Here is an 18,050-nt window from a genome sequence, read left to right on the forward strand (position 1 = left end):
TTTTCACAAGGTAAAATTTTTAGGATAAATTATTTAATTACAGTGTAAAAGGAAATTCAAATGCAGCCTCTGTGGGTGCAGTGAGGACTAGTGGATCTGCAGACATTTTTGCGCCTGCACTTTGCAGGATGTCAGGTGCAATAAATGGAAAGTTATGAATATTTTTAAACAGCAACGTAATCTTTGGGTTACCACTTCCTGTACCCTCACTCAAGCGTTGGAACATGTGTGTGGGTACTTAAGTGTGTTTGTGCAGGTGCATGCATCACCAGCCTACAGGAGCACAACAGATCCAGTTTCATCTTTTGAGGCAGGAGAAAATTAGAAAAACAGAGAACAGCAATGAACAGCTCAATCTATCTCACTTTACTCTATTTTTGGATGACACGAGGTAAAGTTTCTATGATGTTTGTTATTGCCCTGGGCTTTAGATATTTCAAACACATTTATTTAGACAAATGCACGCTATTTGAGGTAACAATTTTTATTACCTTTCTTCACAGATTGTGTAAACTGTATTTACACGAAGACACCCATTGATTTAGTGACTGTGGAGTTGGGGGACTCCGTTACATTAAATTGCACTTACAATTGCTCCAGTGGATTCGTTCAAGGCTACTGGAGTAAAGCGCTCGACATCTTTGGCTGCCACATGATGTTTAGAGAAGGCAGCTTTTGCACAGTGTTTCTTTGTCTCACCAATGTGTCCGCGGGACATCTGAAAAACAACTACACTTGCTACACAGTAGATAAAGAGGATCCTCAGCTTCAACAAAAAACAGAGCGTCTCTTTTTGCTTCAGCTTCGAGGTTGATAAACTTTAGTTTATGCAAATATGTGCAGCTGCTCAGTAAAGAGGTAAGCAAATTGGATTTCACTTTAATTTTTCCTTTTTTCAGCTCAGAGAAGTCTTCCAAGCACAGATGCTCCAAAAAATCACAACAAAAATGGTAAGAAGCTGTGATTTGAAGAGATGCAAAAATTTTCATAGCTGTAGCTGAACATTTTTGAGCATGACTTTCATTTAATATATTGCATTCTTCATTCTTCAGCATCTTTTCCTGCCAAGCCAAATTCACCTGGAGGTGAGATGGGACTCGGAAACAGTGGATATTATGAAAACTTTTAAAGAGAATCATTGTTAATACTTATTAACATCTGTATGGAGAAGGGAGAAGTAAATGTTTGCCTTTCGATCCAGTTCAGTCTAAGTTAATACTGTTGTTTCCATGTTAACAGGAGAATTTACTGGGATTAAGGTTTTGGCAACAGTTTCCGTAGCTGTAGCCCTGGTTCTTGCAGCATTGGCTGTATACCTGTGTTTTAATCGGAACAGACAGAACTGGAACGGTAAAGGTGATCACAAGATACTACACTGTGAACATACACCAGCTTTAAAAAGTTCTGAATGATAAAATATACACAACTGTGTCCGTATAACTATTTAACATTATATTGATAATATCTCATATTCCAGAGGAGCCTGTTGTGTCCAAATTGGAGTGAGTACAATTTCAGAACTTCTCTTTATTTAAATCTAAGTTCAATTACCTTTAAATGTTAGACTTGCAATATTCTTTATTGGGCCTTTTGCTATATGTTTTCCTTTTCAGCTCACCACAATCACCAAATGTAGCCCAGCTACAGATAAAAGGTAAACAGTTTTAAATATCAAATGTAAAAGCGACAAATACGAGCTTCAGTTTTTGTTCCTTCTATTATTCATACCTGTCCTATTTCTCAGGGTCAACACAAAGTGAAAGGGTGACTTTGAGGATTCCTCCACCAGGTAAGACAATCTCAACACTTTTCATTTGAATGACACCTTATCATCATCTACCCTATAGAAACAAAGACAATATCTAATGAAACAAATGCTTTCTCTGACCCAGATAATGAGAGTGATACTGAAGTTCCTTATGCTGACATTATGATCACCGTCCGTGGTGTCAGCACACCAGAACTCACTCAGGTCGGCTACCTGATAGCCGGAGATCAAAATGAGGTGAGAGACAAAATAGTAAACATGTTTGTTACTTGTGTTTCACTGAGATCAGATTCGAAACATTATTTCCCATGCTCTATTACCAGCTATTTGCAGTGTGCTGCAGCTCACATACCTGTGCATGATTCTGAATTGCTAATTGCAGAATATATAAGCAATGAGATTCATTTTATATCAGAAAAGTTCATGTGTTCATCTTACTTGTTCAAAAAGTTTGTTTTACTCATTTCATATGTGAGGAATGCTATAAATAAAGCTATAAGCAAAAAGTATATTTTAATGTGTGCAAAGCAATTTTGCTTTGCACACATGCCACATGCAATTTTGCTTTGCACACACACAATTTTGCTTTGCACACACACAATTTTGCTTTGCACACATGTAACAGTGGTTACCTTCTTTTAAGTGGTTACCTTGTATAGATGTGCTTTGATAATTTAGAGGAGAAAAAAAAACAGAAAAGCCTACAACCAGTATTTCTATTACCAGAGTTATTTTATCTAACTTAATGTTAACTAAAAACTAAAAGTGGATGGGAAAACAAACAAACAAACTTTAATTAACTCAAATAAAAACACAAACTTGAAAAACTAAATAGCTAAAATAAAATAAAAAATAGATGAAGTTTTAGTATTTGTTAGTTTGGTAAAAAAAAAAAATGTTATCACAGCTTATCTGATGAGGTTTTGATTACTAAGACTTTGAATGTCTACAAGACTGAGTCAAGTTTTTTCAAAACATTCTGTGTTTTTATTATAATACCTGTGCTGATTTCCATTAATCTTGCCCACATAGACGTATATTTAAAAAAGTCTAAAACTGAACTAAAACCAATAAATAAATAAACAAATAAATAAAAGCTAGTAAAAAGTGCTAAAGTATAAAAACTCTGTTTATAGCACAAACACATTAGGGGTCTTTTTTTTCCCTTCTTCCCCTCCAGCGGTGGGGAGATAAACCGAGGTGTCACCTGCAGGCCTCTCGTTCAGCTGACAGACTGCATGTTCCCCAGGTCAGAGAGGTCAGCCGCAAGATGAGCACCAACTCTGAGTACGCAGTGATCACCTACGCCTGACTTCGACTGCTGCTGCAGAGGAATGTGAAGAAAAAATAGAGATATGTTTTTTATGTATATATGGTTTTGAAGGATGTATTTGTTTTCCATTTATGCCTTTTTTATTCTATTGTTCGCGTGGTGTATCTGTATTGAGCCTTTATATTCAATAAAGCTGTCATTTCTTGACTTGCATGTCATTTGACCCTTCCTGATGGCCGTAGTAGCGCTAATCGTTGCTTAGAAACAACTATCAACAAAACACTCCGGGGTGAACAGTTGGTTTGGGGTTGCTGCCAGTTTTTAGGTATCCACTGTGACTAATTCATAATTTCTTTTATTAAGGTTTCTGGTATTCTGAAGTCAGTTAATGAGAGTCGGTTAGAGCTAGTTGTCACAGACGTTAGTGCCCTCTTAAAAAATGGCAGTGCCTTTCTCAAACACTCACCTGCGGGTCCCGCGTGGATTTGGTACCATACTAGAGGGACTGACCCGTGAAGTCCTACGAGACCAGCCTGAAGACATCCCCAAATATGCCGCGCATTACTTCGAAGCTCTTCTAAAAGAAAGAGAAGGTAACTATAACTTTCTAACTTTTAACGTGATGAAGTAACAGTATGTCCCGTTCAAAGGTTTGTGTATGTTTCTTTTCTTCGCTAAATACTTGTAATAGTTTGCCTAACATATTTCCCATAAGTACCTCGAAATTACTAGCATGTCCTTGTGACTTTGTATAATGTAAATGAAACTGAATTGACCTGAAAAGTACGGCTTTTCTGTCATTGCAGAGAGTGGCATGGACCCTGCCGAGTGGGCTGCTAAACTGGAAGATAGATTCTACAACAACCATGCGTTCAAGAGCCCTGAGGTAGTTGTATAAATTTAGGTTATGGTCGCACCATACTTGTGCAACCTCATTCCCCAAAGAGTTGGACTGCTGTGTAAACTGTAACATGAAACAAAATGCAGTGATATACAAGATACTCAATAAGAAAAAAGAATAATCAATATTGTGTTTACCTGAAAATGGTACCAACAGATATTAAAGGCTAAAAACATAATTAGAATTTTATATAAATGTAATATCTGCTCATGTTTAACTGGACAAAACATTAAAAAAGAAAAAATCACCAAGAAAACTGCGGGCTAATGTTCCAAAGACTGGTTTTGAAAGCATATGTTCCCTTTAGTTGCTCAGCATATTATTTCAACAGTTGTTGTTCTTTTTTGTCATATATTGTGGTTCGCAATGGGCCAGAGGTTTTTATTGGATGACAGGTTTTAACTGCAAACAGGCCAGTTTAGCTCTCTGACCTATACTGCAGATGCCTGCTGTTGTAAATACAGTGCCTTCACGTTTTTATTTATTTTTTTAGTTTGTCACACTTAAATGTTTCCAAAAAAAGATTTCATTTATTATGAGAAAAACCTACCTGGTGTCATGCCATGGTCTAAAGAAACACAAGAACAGATAAGAAATAAGGTCTGCAAGTAAAAGACAAATAAAAGTCCACCTCAAAATGGCTCAGAAAAACAAAATCAAGGCTTTGGTGTTACCTAGTCAAAGTCTGGACTTAAATTAGATTGATTCCATTTGCTATGACTTAAAACAGGTTGTTCATGCTGCAAAAACCCTAGTCCTCCAATGCAAAATAAAACAAAGACAGTGCAGCATATATGGTTAACTTTTTACAAAATGTGGTCCCGCAATCTGTGAAGCTTGAGATCCTGCCACCAGGGTTTGTTAGAGAAAAGAAATCTCATGTGACCATTAAATCTGCTCCTCTACCATCATAAACTAGTACTTGTTGGTCTTCTAAACAGGAGGAGTGCAGCCAGTCCCAGAAGAAGGAGGACATTGTGGACATCATGGGCATCCCCCTGGATGATCCCGAGGCCAACAGGGCTGCTGCCAAAATTCAGGCTGGCTTTCGTGGCCACATGAATCGTAAGCTGAAGCCAGAGGTCAAAGAAGGAGATAAGGTGAGCAACATTGGAGGTGTGTTCAACAGCAGCCAGTTGGACTGAGCTTGAAAATGAGAGATATAAGGCAGTTAATGAGAGCTAATCGCATCGGGTGCAACAATTAGATGTAGTGAAATAAGATAATTGAAAACATTAGTTAGTTGTTTAAGCATAAACCAATTCAACATTTTAGGGAAAATTTTCAGAGTTTAAAAAAAATAATTTACTAAATAAAAAGTTTGATATTGTCTTTGATGCAAGAGGAAAATTTAAGGGAAAATCTCAGTTTTACAAAAGATAAAGGAGGAATGTTCTGAGCAAAAAAAAAAAATTATAAGTGAAACTAATTATTTTTTCTTCCTCATTCTTCAAACTTGGATCAAGCTCATTGCACCACAGACTTAAGCACAGTCATAGTAAGGAAATTTGAAGAGACATTTCCATGAATTGGGCAGCCTGTTCAACAGCAAGATGGCAAAGATCCAACTTTAGTACTACTCCTACATTGCAATAGAGAGACCAATATGACCATTGCTTCTTACAGTCTTGCTGCTGTGTTTTATCGAGAGCACTTTTTGAGTCTTGGGTCTGTCTGATGAAATAATGAGGTTTAAGGACAAAAACACAATTTTTCTCTCATTTCTGGAAATATTCATGACTATTCGAGGATTAATTGCACTAATGTGCCATCTTAATAAAACATCTCTTGAGTCCTACCATTAAAGCAACTGAATAATCAGTACATGATAAGCAAACAAATTTTATGCATGGTCTTAGGCAATTTAACATAGTTTGATGTTTTAGGTATGCTCCAAATACTGACTAATGTGGGAACACAAAACAGTTTTCCATTTACACAGTAGAAAAAAAATCAGTTTAAATGGTATATTCTTCTTCTTCTTCTTCTTCTTCTGGCTATTCTCGTTAGATCTCACCACAGTGGATCTGTTTTCATCTCACCCTATGGTCAGCATCCTCCTTTATCACAGACCCCTGGCATGTCCTCCTTCACTACATCCATAAATCTTCTCTGTGGTCTTCCTCTTTTCCTCCTGTTGGATAGCTCCGTATATAACTTCTTTTGTCCAGTACATCTCGCCTCTGTCCATTCTAACAAGCCTTGCCTCTCTAACTTTGTCTCCAAGCTGCTCTACCTAAGTTGACCTTCTGATATACTAATTTCTATGCTCTCCTTCTGTCACAAATCATCTCTGACACTCATCCCCTCCCACTCCACCCTGCCTGCACTCTTTTCTTCTTAAACTCATATACCTTTGCTACCTCTACTCCTTGCAGCTTCACTTACACCTGTCTTCCTCGTATTCACACATATGTAATCTGTTTTGCTTTCCTTCTCTCTCACTGCCTCCTAACATGCCTTCCCCCTTTACTCTTCATTTGTTTTTGGCTAACAGTAGCACAGTTTCCACCGGCACCCTGTTGGCAAACAGCACCAGAGGCGGTCATTGTTAACCTGAGCCCCAACTGATCCGGTATGGAAATCTCATTCTTGATGTTTCTTCGATTTGGCAAAGATTTTAAACTGGATGCCCTTTCAGCAACCATCCCCATTAATCTGGGCTTGTGACTAGAAGTACACTGGTTTGAGGTGACAGTGAGCCCAATTGCAGTTATGTAAAGCCGATGAGAAGCTCTGTAAGCACAGTTCACTTGAGCCAAAAAAGACTGTACAGCATCTATGGTTAACTTTAGAAAATATGGTCCTGCGGTCTGTTAAGCATGAGATTCTCCCACCAGTGTTTCACACAGCAAAACTTTCTCATATGAGCATGAAATCTGCTCCTCTACCATCATACTTTGTGGTTCTCTTCACAGGAGGAGTGCAGCCAGCCCCAGAAGGAAGAGGACATCGTGGGCATCATGGACATCCCCTTGGATGATCCTGAGGCCAACAGAGCTGCTGCTAAAATTCAGGCTGGCTTTCGTGGCCACATGGATCGTAAGAAGCTGAAACCAGAGGGCAAAATAGAAGAAGAAAAGGTAAGTAAAATTGAAGATAGCAGCCAGGGGGCCTCAGGTCAGTGGTGTTCAACTTTGGGATAAGACATGTAAGGCGGTTAAAGAGGGCTAATCCTATCAGGTACAACAACTACACTTAGTGAAATAGGTAAGTTATAAGCAAACTGCCACTTACATTCATACTGTTGTATTTTACACAGAGCACTTTTGAGTTTTCCCAGTTTGCATTTGAGCTTTTATGAAGTAATGAAGTTTATGGATGAAAACACAATCTTTTTTTCTCATAAATTCAAGACTTTAAAAAGACTGTACAGCATCTATGGTTAACTTTAGAAAATATGGTCCTGCGGTCTGTTAAGCATGAGATTCTCCCACCAGTGTTTCACACAGCAAAACTTTCTCATATGAGCATGAAATCTGCTCCTCTACCATCATACTTTGTGGTTCTCTTCACAGGAGGAGTGCAGCCAGCACCAGGAGGAAGAGGACATCGTGGGCATCATGGACATCCCCTTGGATGATCCTGAGGCCAACAGAGCTGCTGCCAAAATTCAGGCTGGCTTTCGTGGCCACATGGATCGTAAGAAGCTGAAACCAGAGGGCAAAATAGAAGAGGAAAAGGTAAGCAAAATGGAGATAGCAGCCAGGGGGCCTCAGGTCAGTGGTTTTCAACTTTGGGATAAGACATGTAAGGCGGTTAAAGAGGGCTAATCCTATCAGGTACAACAACTACACTTAGTGAAATAGGTAAGTTATAAGCAAACTGCCACTTACATTCATACTGTTGTATTTTACACAGAGCACTTTTGAGTTTTCCCAGTTTGCATTTGAGCTTTTATGAAGTAATGAGGTTTATGGATGAAAACACAATCTTTTTTCTCATAAATTCAAGACTTTAAACCTCATATAAATATTCAAGACTATCTAAGGAGGCTGAAAGTTTGTAACATAAAAATAGCCATGATGTGCCATCTTAGGAAACAGTCTCTTGGGTCTTGCGGCTAAAGCAATTCAATATTCTATATAAGATAAGAAAACAACTTTTGGCATGCTCTTCAATAATTATTAGCGTAGTTTGATGTTTCAAGGTGGTTCCATTTACTCCATAATGCAGGGACACAGGCCATTTTTTTCCCCATTTACACTCCAGGAAAATAATTCCTCTAAATGGTATACATAATTAAATACACCTTTTAGAGCCTTTTTGAGGCTAAGTGAGATTAATGAAAGACGTAACTGACTAATTTAACCACAGGTGATTTAATCTTTCAGTTCTTTTTTTCTGGTATATCTGCTTCCAGATATACTTTAAAACTGCTAGTGATAAAACATTTTCATCAGAGCTTTTTCACAGATGTTTCTAAAGGCAGACTGAATGGCTGCTGTTTTATTTTCTACACCTGTGGAAATGGTGTTGGCTTTTGAAGTGACAACGAGCCCCATTGCAGTTACTTAATAACAAGAATAACCACAATTTGTCTGCTGTCAAAAAAAGCAAAACGAATGTGCAGCTATATGGTTAACTTCACAAAATATGGTGCTGCAATCTGTTAAGCATGAGATTCTTCCTCCAGTGTTTCATGAAGAAACTCGTTCCCATATGAGCATGAAATCTGCTCCTCTACTATCATAAATTCATACTTGGTGGCTCTACACAGGAGGAGGGCATCCAGCTCCAGAAAGAGGAGGACATTGTGGACATCATGGACATCCCCCTGGATGACCCTGAGGCCAACAGGGCTGCTGCCAAAATTCAGGCTGGCTTTCGTGGCCACATGGATCGTAAGAAGCTGAAACCAGAGGGCAAAATAGAAGAGGAAAAGGTGAGCAACACAGGAAATGTGTTTAACAGCAGCCGAGGGGACTCAGGTCAGTGTTGTAGAACTTTAGGATAAGAGATATAAGACAGTTAAAGAGGGCTAATCCCATCAGGTGCAACTATACTTAGGGATGGAGAAAATGGCTATTTAAGCATAAACCAGTTTTATTCTTTTTGGAAAAAAACGTTCTGAGATTAAAGTAATAGATTTGAATTGAAAGGCTTTGGGGTGATGTTTAAGGGTTACATTTTAGGTGATTTATTGTCCCTTTCTTAAATTAAAAAAAACACATGGCTGCCAATCAATATACAAATCAGCACGGCATTTTTCAGAAGCTATTAACAATTCTCAATTTCAGCACTCGACGTGATGTCTTTCTTCCAACTAATTATAGAGTTTAAATCATTTGCAAATCAAAGCAGATTGTTTCTGTTCAGCAGCTACTTTCAGTTCACTGTTGCAGACTTTTCTTTGTGTCTGTTTGTTTGTTTTTCAGACTAACACTTCAAAAGAAACAGCAACAGAGGTGACCGTTTCCAAGTGAGTCTCGTGTGATGTGCAGTCAGGAGGCGCGAGGGGAAAGGGAGAGGAGGAACGAGAGGGAAAGGACAGAGAAGAGTGATGATGAAATACAGCATCGTTTTTTTGCTGCTGAAGTGCTTCTGGAGTCATTTGGTTTAAGGGGTTTTTTTTGTAGGCACAGTTGTGGTTTTGTGTCGCTGTGGAAAACTAGAAATGAAAAGTCACGTGACTGCAGTTATCCTCGCAATTAAACTGATATTTTTTTGACATGCACTATAATAGTCTCATGGAAGCTGAACGTTTTTAAAACCAGAAATAATCAGTATTTTAAAATGAATGCTGTAGTGTAAGAAGGTTTGCAATTAATTGATGTTGCTAATGCAGTATTAAGCTTACATTTAGTTCATTCTCTTTATTTAATAGCCACACATCCTATAGAAATTTGGCATTTTCAGGGGATGTTATCAAGAAAAAGGAAAATACATTGTAGAACAAAAGCCTAGAATACCAGAAACTTCAGCTTCGTCAGCTTAGTAATGGAATCACTGTTAGATTTGCAGTGCCAAGGTTGAGGAGAAAGGGAAGAACTCATCAAAAAAAGACCACCAGCTGCAGGATAAGCATAATTTCCACATGAGTTTTACAGAGGCATCATTACATGTTCTCTTTTGAAAAGCTTCGTTTTGCTCTATTATCTCATTTAATTACATAAGTTCTATTTTTAATTTTTAGAGAAAAATCATTTGAGTCCCGAATTGAAGACAAATCAAGTTGTTCAGATGAAATCTCGCACCCTTATGTCTCAGAAAAGACTGAAAACACAGACAATGAAGAGTCAGTCTACAGGTTCCGAACTGCAGCTGCACAGTCAGAGGAACCGAGTGGCACAGACAAGCAAAGCGATCCAGCAGTAACTGTATTTGATCAAGTTGACAGGGCGGCTAATGAAACTGTTCCAGACCAAAATATACCTCACTCTGAGTTAGAGCCCACTGACTTGTCATCATTCAGAGGGCTGTCAAATGTGGATGTGTGTGCTCTGGAGTTAAGAGCATCAGAAGATGAGGAAGTTAACAAACGAGGACCAGCAGTTGCACACGAGGAGCTTGTCGATTCAGGAGAAGAGGAAAATACTGAAGTTGTAGAGCCAGTGGAAGTCATTCAGTATTCTGGCCTAGCTGATGTGGATGTGTGCGCTGCAGAGCTTGAAGGAACAGAGGGAACAATGAAAGGAGCAACTGCTGAGAATGTTACACGTGTTAGTGAAGAAAATCTGAAACACCAGCCGGAGGACATTCTTGTAAAATCGTCAGTGGCTCAAGCTGAAATCATTGAGAACAACCGAGAACAAGCAGAGGATCAGCCAGACAAAGGAAAAGAGGAAAGAACAGAGACTGAAGCTTATTCTGGGGAGACTCATGAAAGTGTAGCTCATAGCAGGGGTAGCTTAGATAGTAATGTTATTCCAAAGGAGGATTCTTTGGTTGAAATCAGCTTTGAAGATGTTCCAGAAGCTCAGCAGATTAGTGAGGCTGCGGGGAAACAGCCAGAGGAACAGAGTTCAATAGATGCCTTACAGATGGACGTATTAGAAATGCGAGAGAAGGAAGAGTCAGAGGATCTTACTGCAATTCCAACTGGCCACTGTGTTGCTGATACACAAGACAGCCATAAACATGAAGCTGAAAAGGGAGTTAACAAGGCCAAATGGACAGATGACCTCAATTTAAGTGATGATGATGATGAAAAGGGAAAAGGTGAAGACACCAGCTCATTAAATCAGCATAGCACAGAGGCAGAAAAAGAGAACCAAGAGTATAAAACCAATCCTACAATTGAAAATAATGAGCAGCTAAGTGAGGCCATATTTCTCAAGAGTGAAGATTCAGAAAAAGAGACAGGCTCAGATGACCCTGATTTCAAAGAAGGCCACATGACAGATGTGGTTGGAGGAGATTTCGAAGAAACTCACAAGAAGGTTTACAGCAAGACAAGGGATTGGGAAATGAATGATGGTGGGGCGGAAAATAATTCATCACAAGCAACCCAGTCAAATACATCAATGGCTAGAATGGGGGCAGAGAGAGAAGTCTTTGAGGAGAGCGCGCAACATCCACCGGAGGAGAACGAGGAGAGTCGGATAACACTTGTATGGTCGCAGCCAGAGGACACAGTGGAGGAAAAAGAGGTCACATCAAAGGAAGGAGAGGAACTTGGAGAGGGGATGACTGACTCTGAAATACAAGAGAAAAGTGCCATGATGCATGAGGAGGAGAACATCACGCTCCCTCACAGTGCAGATTGGGCTGCTGATGTCCACCAAGGAGAAGAGAAGCTACCTGAGGACACCACAGTGCAAGAGAGTACTGACAAGGTAATCTTGATTCTTTTTAACACTGGGTGTTCACTCCTCCCTTTATCGTTAAAATGTGAAAGCTACTTTGCATCTTAAAGGTATTAATTAATAATTGTACACAGTAAAGACATGACCCTATTAAAAAATTAGCAATAAACTGAGTTTAACACACGCCCTAGCAGCTAACTTCATGCCCTCCACTTTCTGTTAGCCAGCTGAGGATGAATGTTTGACACAGAGATGGCTTTAGCTAGGCTACAGTTTGTTCTGTTTCCATTTCTGTCTCAGGTAGCCTATATAAATAACCTCTGTAAGGACAAGCCTGATCAACAGAGGCCTTCATTTTCTTCTCCCTCGGTGGATCTGGGGGTGGGTGATTGAAAATACCTTCGAAATAGTTCCTTTTCTGGATGACTTATGGTAGTTTGCACTTATACTTTGAATGTCATTATCTCAGCTGAAATCTACAGGAATTTCACGTTCAAAGTTAAGCGCAATCAGTCTTTTTTTCACATTTGGGCATGCGGAAGAGGCCATCGGAGGCCTTCACTCCTGCCGCATGCTCATAAAAACTGTGGCACCCCGGCTCAGTCAGTGCCAGATCAACTCTCCTCCTGGGAGCCTCCACTGCCTCCACAGATTGAAGCTTGATTCTCTAATCTGTCATCATAAAAGACCAACTAAACAATTTGTCTTGTGAATTAAGCCTGTAATGTTTTGTATTGCTGTCACAGTTAGCCCCGTCTGATTTGTCTGGACCAACAGGACTCCAAACACGCGCGCGCACACACACACACACAAAGTAGGAGTGTAGGAAGGGGTACTGACGATGTTACTATGGTAACCCCTCACCATCCTGCTCTCTTCATGTCGTCATGGAATTAATAGGAGATGGTGATGCTGATAGTTGCTAGGCACCCTCTGTATCAGTAATCTACCTTTAATAACAGTTTTAACCAAGTGATTAAACATCAGTTTCTGTATTTTTCTACCTAGCAATGGATTTGACTTTAGCTGAAACACAGCAAAACTGTGGAGTGTATAAATGTAAATCCCAGCTGCTCAAGCAGTAACCTAGCAGCTCTCCCCTGTAATGTCGGACTGTTATGCTTTTAACTGTCTATTTACAACTGCCCACAACGAAATTCCTATGCATTAATCATCTCAATACTGTGTTAGATGCACTCATGAAAGCAGGATCGATTTCTTAATTCATTCCAGTGAATATAAATATAAATACCCAGTTTGAGAAAGTTAGCTGATCGATAAAGCAGGTCAGCCCAATGAAATTAGGCGTTTGCATAACTTAGCATATTGTCTGAATGTGAATGGCAAGCAAACCAGCAGGAGTGAGTTAATGTCAAAGATATAACTCAGATAAATGGATGTTTTCAGTTTCTCCCTCTCTCTCCGTCTTGTCTCTGAGGCTGGCAGAGGAGTGTGGGCGGCCATACCAGCTGGGATCAGAGGGATGGAGAGGGCTGTTAGCTCACTCTGCCTCTAATAAATTTATAACACCTCCTAGTGTAAAATAGCCCAAGATGCTTACACAGTTTTATTTTCACACTATTTGTAGAATTTTCAAAGTCAGCAATTATTGTTTTATGGCCATCTGGTTTACATAGTAATTCCAAGTTTGTCACTTGTTTTTATTTGGGGAGTTTGTTATTGTAACACTGCAACTTGTGTGAATTTTAATGGTGCTCGGTGCATCTGGTAGTCTTTCCTAGTTTACATCCAGGATGAATTAAGTTGTGGGAAAAACTGTCAAGCTATAAATTGCTGAGAGAGAAATACAGCACAGTTCAGCCTGTGTCATTTACTTCAGTCATCAGGTTGTTCTTAGTGAATGTTAAGCTCTGTTACATGTTTGTAACTGTAAAATGAACACAGTAGGTCAGAAACCCTAATGAGACTGAAAAGATGAACACATGCTGTTATGTTTGTAGGAGGTCTCTCTTTCCCTCCCTCCTTCCTCTTCCTCTCTCAATCGCTCCCTTGCTGCCGCTCTCCCTCTCTCTCCCTCTCACTGTATGTCTCTCTCTCTCTCACTCTGTGCGTGAGCGGGTGTTACTGAACATACAGGGATTGTTAGTAAGAGCCAGTGAGACATCTGTATTATACCGGAGACTCGTTTAAAGAGAGCTTTTGCTTGGTCCACATAGAAATTCGGGCACAGAAGTCATAGCAGGTCATCTCACCTGAAGACTGAAATCATCTCTGAGAGTAAGAAATGGACTGTCATAACGTAAGTAAGAGCTTCAGATGAACTTTTTCCAAAAATATTTTTCGATCTATTTTTAGGCACTGATCAGTTTTACAGGTGGATGCATGTACAGTTATAGTTTGTTAGTTGCCAAATGCTGTGTGTGGTTGTCCTCGGATGCACACCGCTGTGTGTGTTTTTCTTTTTGCCTTGAGTGCAGTATATGGTAGCCACTGTGGTTTCATGGTCCTCAAATAATGATTTTTTTTTCCACATAAAGGCTTGCTATAAAACATTTCGAGCTATTTTCATCACATTAAAAGAGAATTTTCACCAGAATATTTCAAATCAATCTGAGTCAGAATAAATCAAAGAGCCCTCGAGGAACTCAATAACAGTAAGACTGAGAAGGTGTGTTGCCAGAAAAATCCAGTGCAGCAGCAACCCTGCACCTCTGCTGCTGTGAAAGATCTGGATTCGGGCTGCTCACTGAGCAGTCAGACAGAGAGGCTAATGAATGCTGGCTGAACAGGTGGGTGGTCACACTCCTACACTGGAGGGGTTTCACTGGAGACATGATGCACTGCTTCACTGAGGTAGTGGGATGACAGTGGGATCATTCTGTGGGCTGCCTTTGTGTGAAATGTCAGTCTGTTACCATAAGCAAAGCACGGGGTGTAGCTGATATGCGTTTGCCACACGATTTGAATTGGTGTTTACATAACTCGTCGACAGCTTTGGCACTCTTCCACTGACAGTTTGTGACAAGCCAGAATTTCCACCCACCCTATGTTTCCTTTGGGACAGTGGATTCTGTACTTTTGAGTGTCTGAACGAGAGGCTGCTGTGACTGCGACGCTTTCGCTGGGTCATCCTTTTTTTTTCTTTTTTTTTTACGCTGAATGCGGCAGAATTACAAGTTTATCTTTTCTTTGAAAGGTGACTTCTAACTTCACTTAAGCTTTGCTTGATGGAACTACAGTTATCCACAAACATTAAACTACAATGCAGTCTTTTTCATCAATTTTGTGCATTGCTTTATGTTTTGTGATATGAGAGATAATGGCTTTTCCAGGCTAAATGATGAAATCAGCAGTATTATATGCTGCATGTGAGAAGAGGGGAAAGAGTGAGGAAAAAGCGGGCCATTGACCTCCTAAGAGCCCCAGTGAAGTTGTGTAACAAGTTGCTTGCTGTCAAAAAAGTGCAACCTATATGGTTAACTTTACAAAATATGGTCCTGCAATCTGTTATGAACATGAGATTATCCCACCAGTGTTTCATGAAGAAAAACATGAAATCTGTTCTTCTACCGTCATAAACTCATACTTTGTGGTCCTCTACACAGGAGGAGTGCAGCCGGCCCCAGGAGGAGGAGGACATAATGGACATCCCCCTGGATGATCCTGAAGCCAACAGGGCTGCTGCTAAGATTCAGGCTGGCTTTCGTGGCCACATGACTCGCAAGAAGCTGAAGCCAGAGGACAAAACAGAAGGGGAGGAGGTGAGCATCACTGGGGATGTGTTCAACAGGTCAGTGGTGTAGAATCTAGGGATAAGACTTTAAAGATAGCCAGCCCCAAAAGGAGTGAAATAAGGTAAGAGAACAGGTAAATTTATGAGGAAAAAAATTACTGTACTCGGAAAAACAACTTTTTCTTTGTCACTTTGCAGATTCGTGTCAAGCTTGTCACACCACACGCTGCTGTAAATGACCTGATTATGTTATAGCCTAATTTGTAATCGAAATTACTAAATTTTACATTTTTGCTGTGAATTGCATAGCTTGTTCAACGGCAAAACGGCATGATGAAGGGATGAAGCCGGATCTAATCCAGTTTTTTAATGGATTTTTTTTCTTTAATTCAAAACTTTGTCGTCCTCTTTTTTTAGAAGGTATAATCTTGGAAATATTCAATATTATCCAAGGGGAATAAAACCTTGTAACATAACAATGACAATAAAGTGCCATTTTAGTAAACGGTCTCTTGAGTCTTGCAGTTAAAGCAATTTAATATTCTCCAAATGATAAGCAAGCAAATTTTAGGCTTACTGTTAAATAATTTAGCACAGTTTGATGTTTTAGGGATGTTCCAAATGCTGCATAATGCAGGAACACAAGCCATTTTTCCCCATTTACACAGCAGGAAAAGAATCCATTTAAATTGTATACATAATTAAATATAACTATTAGAGCCCTTTGAGGCTCAAACCAAGTGTGATTAATGAAATACATGTCTGGCTCATTTAGCAACAGATGATTGACTGTTTGAATTATTTTTTCTGCTACATGAATCTCTTTCCAGATTTACTGTGAAAGCGCCAGTGATAAAAGACTTTAATCCGAGTTCAGTTTAGTTTCAAAAATGTCAAGCTACATTGTCACAACAGATGCTTTGTTTTTTTTTGTAAGCAACTGTGGAGAAGTGTGAAGACTTCTGTTTCAGCTCGAGCACACGCTGCATTTAGATGGATTTTCTGCTTCTGCAAACCAAGATCAAAGATAAAAACAGTAAAAGTTAAACTCCCGAATCTGCACATCTGCTTTCCTTCAAATTATAGTTTGTCTTTTTAAATCTGGACCACTGGAAACTTTTTGAAGATATTAAACTTTTGAATCCTAGCTCTCAAAATGCCACTTTTTTCCCCCTGTGAGACAAAAGAGCCTTTTCTTTGGGGATGAGGTTGACACAAGGCGTCTACGTTCTACGTCAGTGATTCTTCCTAACCCAGTTGCTGGCTGCCTTGTATCCTTATGTAGGAGAAGTATTTATAGCTTCAGGTGCATTAGGTACACTATATGCTTTAAGGGGCCAAGCAGAATTAATGGGCCTGTCGTACTGGAACCAAGCATCACAAGCACCTCCCACAGGGGCAGACCCCCTTTTTTACAGCTGAAGTGCTCGTCAGTTTTGTTGGCCATGATAAGGAATCAAGTTCTAAGCGTTGCATCTTTAAAATTAAACATATATTTTAATCATATTTGTAATATATATTCATCGTAAGAGTCATATTTCTTGGAAATGAACCGCCCTTAAATAGAAACTCAGTTTAAAGTTTCCTTCAAGTCCTATACGGTGCATAACTGCCATGCCTATTTCTGTTTTTAGAGACAGGAAGATCGGGGGCAGTAGAGAGAGACGACACATCTGTGCCAGAGCAGTGACACCCCTGTCCCGACCTGGATGAAGAGAAAGAGGCAAAGCAAGGTAGTGAGAGACAGCCGGCATACGCTGGCTAAGCTGGCTTTCAGGCAGACCTTTTTACCCCAGGAGTCTTTTTTCAACACAAATTAGCAGTAGAAAATGAACAGTTTTGAGGGTGTGTTATGTGAATCTTTTTTTCCTTCTCTTTTTTTTTTTTGTGAACTTTAACACTCCTTCTCTGCTTCTTCAGCAGCCTCATCAGTACGGATGTCTTTGACCCAGAATTTGCAACTCACTGCATGTACTTGTGAAACTTCTGGTAGTGTGCTAGTTTTTAGACGATGATCTGTGAAAGTGAAAATGAATGTCCTCTAAATGCTAAACAGAGCTTTTTTTCCCTTTCTTTCTTTCTTTTTTTGGATGGATCACTTCATATGCTCTGTGTGTAAACTCCGTACGCATCACGTTGGGTGATTAGTGGCTTAAAAAGACTTCTTATTTTGCATTGTTTCCTGATGTGCTTGTATCTTGACAGTTATTGACCTATTTGACTTGCTTACAAGACTGATTAAAACATCAAAAGAAAAGTAGCTATGTATGTTCTATTTGTTTATCCTTTTGGTCACATGGTTAGTGAAATTGCTCTTTCCACATTTCCGAGCATTTTCTATAAATCTGATCTTCCAGAACAGTACGCATGCAGTAATTTACACTCCTCTTTATTTGTTTCTCCAGATGCATTTGGTACATTTAAATAATAACACACTGGTTCAGTATGCTCTGTTGTTGTGTTGGTGGGATTTACTTGTTTGACTTCTGTTAAATCGGGTGTGTAGAAATCCTTTGTCACTGTGTGCAGAGGCTTCATGCTTAAAAAAAACAAACCAAAAAACTGAATAGTACCTTGCTGAACTTCGGTGTAGAGACGTGGCATTACACTAATAAATCCACCTTAAATATTCAGTGAGATGTCTGTTTTAAAGTGTCTGTCACCTC

General features: G+C 39.5%; 2 protein-coding genes across 10 annotated transcripts; both read left to right on the top strand.

Annotated features, from left to right (window-relative positions):
• The first annotated feature begins 31 nt into the window (after window positions 1–31).
• On the top strand, window positions 32–3,451 carry LOC146503963 (uncharacterized). 3 transcript variants are annotated; one of them, XM_085130522.1, is made up of 10 exons: window positions 61–391; window positions 504–809; window positions 900–950; window positions 1,053–1,085; window positions 1,240–1,356; window positions 1,478–1,502; window positions 1,614–1,654; window positions 1,745–1,789; window positions 1,893–2,005; window positions 2,949–3,451. In XM_085130522.1, exons 1-10 carry the CDS (start codon window positions 343–345, stop codon window positions 3,078–3,080), a joined length of 912 nt encoding a protein of 303 aa, XP_084986648.1. In that variant the 5' UTR covers window positions 61–342; the 3' UTR covers window positions 3,081–3,451. The 3 variants fall into 3 exon arrangements, with proteins under 3 accessions (XP_084986647.1, XP_084986646.1, XP_084986648.1); XM_085130521.1 differs by having other exon boundaries at window positions 32–391; window positions 1,240–1,350; window positions 1,893–3,057; XM_085130520.1 differs by having other exon boundaries at window positions 36–391; window positions 1,893–3,057.
• Window positions 3,321–18,017, top strand: nrgnb (neurogranin (protein kinase C substrate, RC3) b). 7 transcript variants are annotated; one of them, XM_085130513.1, is made up of 10 exons: window positions 3,321–3,634; window positions 3,848–3,930; window positions 4,884–5,042; window positions 6,861–7,025; window positions 7,464–7,625; window positions 8,663–8,827; window positions 9,321–9,364; window positions 10,079–11,720; window positions 15,257–15,412; window positions 17,019–18,017. In XM_085130513.1, the coding sequence occupies exons 1-10, from the start codon at window positions 3,481–3,483 to the stop codon at window positions 17,040–17,042; spliced, it is 2,754 nt and encodes a 917-aa protein (XP_084986639.1). In that variant the 5' UTR covers window positions 3,321–3,480; the 3' UTR covers window positions 17,043–18,017. The 7 variants fall into 7 exon arrangements, with proteins under 7 accessions (XP_084986639.1, XP_084986640.1, XP_084986641.1 ...); XM_085130514.1 differs by having other exon boundaries at window positions 6,864–7,025; window positions 7,461–7,625; XM_085130511.1 differs by having other exon boundaries at window positions 3,322–3,634; window positions 7,461–7,625.
• The last annotated feature ends 33 nt before the right edge of the window (window positions 18,018–18,050 follow it).

Source organism: Neolamprologus multifasciatus, chromosome 14 (assembly GCF_963576455.1).
Source record: "Neolamprologus multifasciatus chromosome 14, fNeoMul1.2, whole genome shotgun sequence".
Classification (NCBI taxonomy): Eukaryota; Metazoa; Chordata; class Actinopteri; order Cichliformes; family Cichlidae; genus Neolamprologus; species Neolamprologus multifasciatus.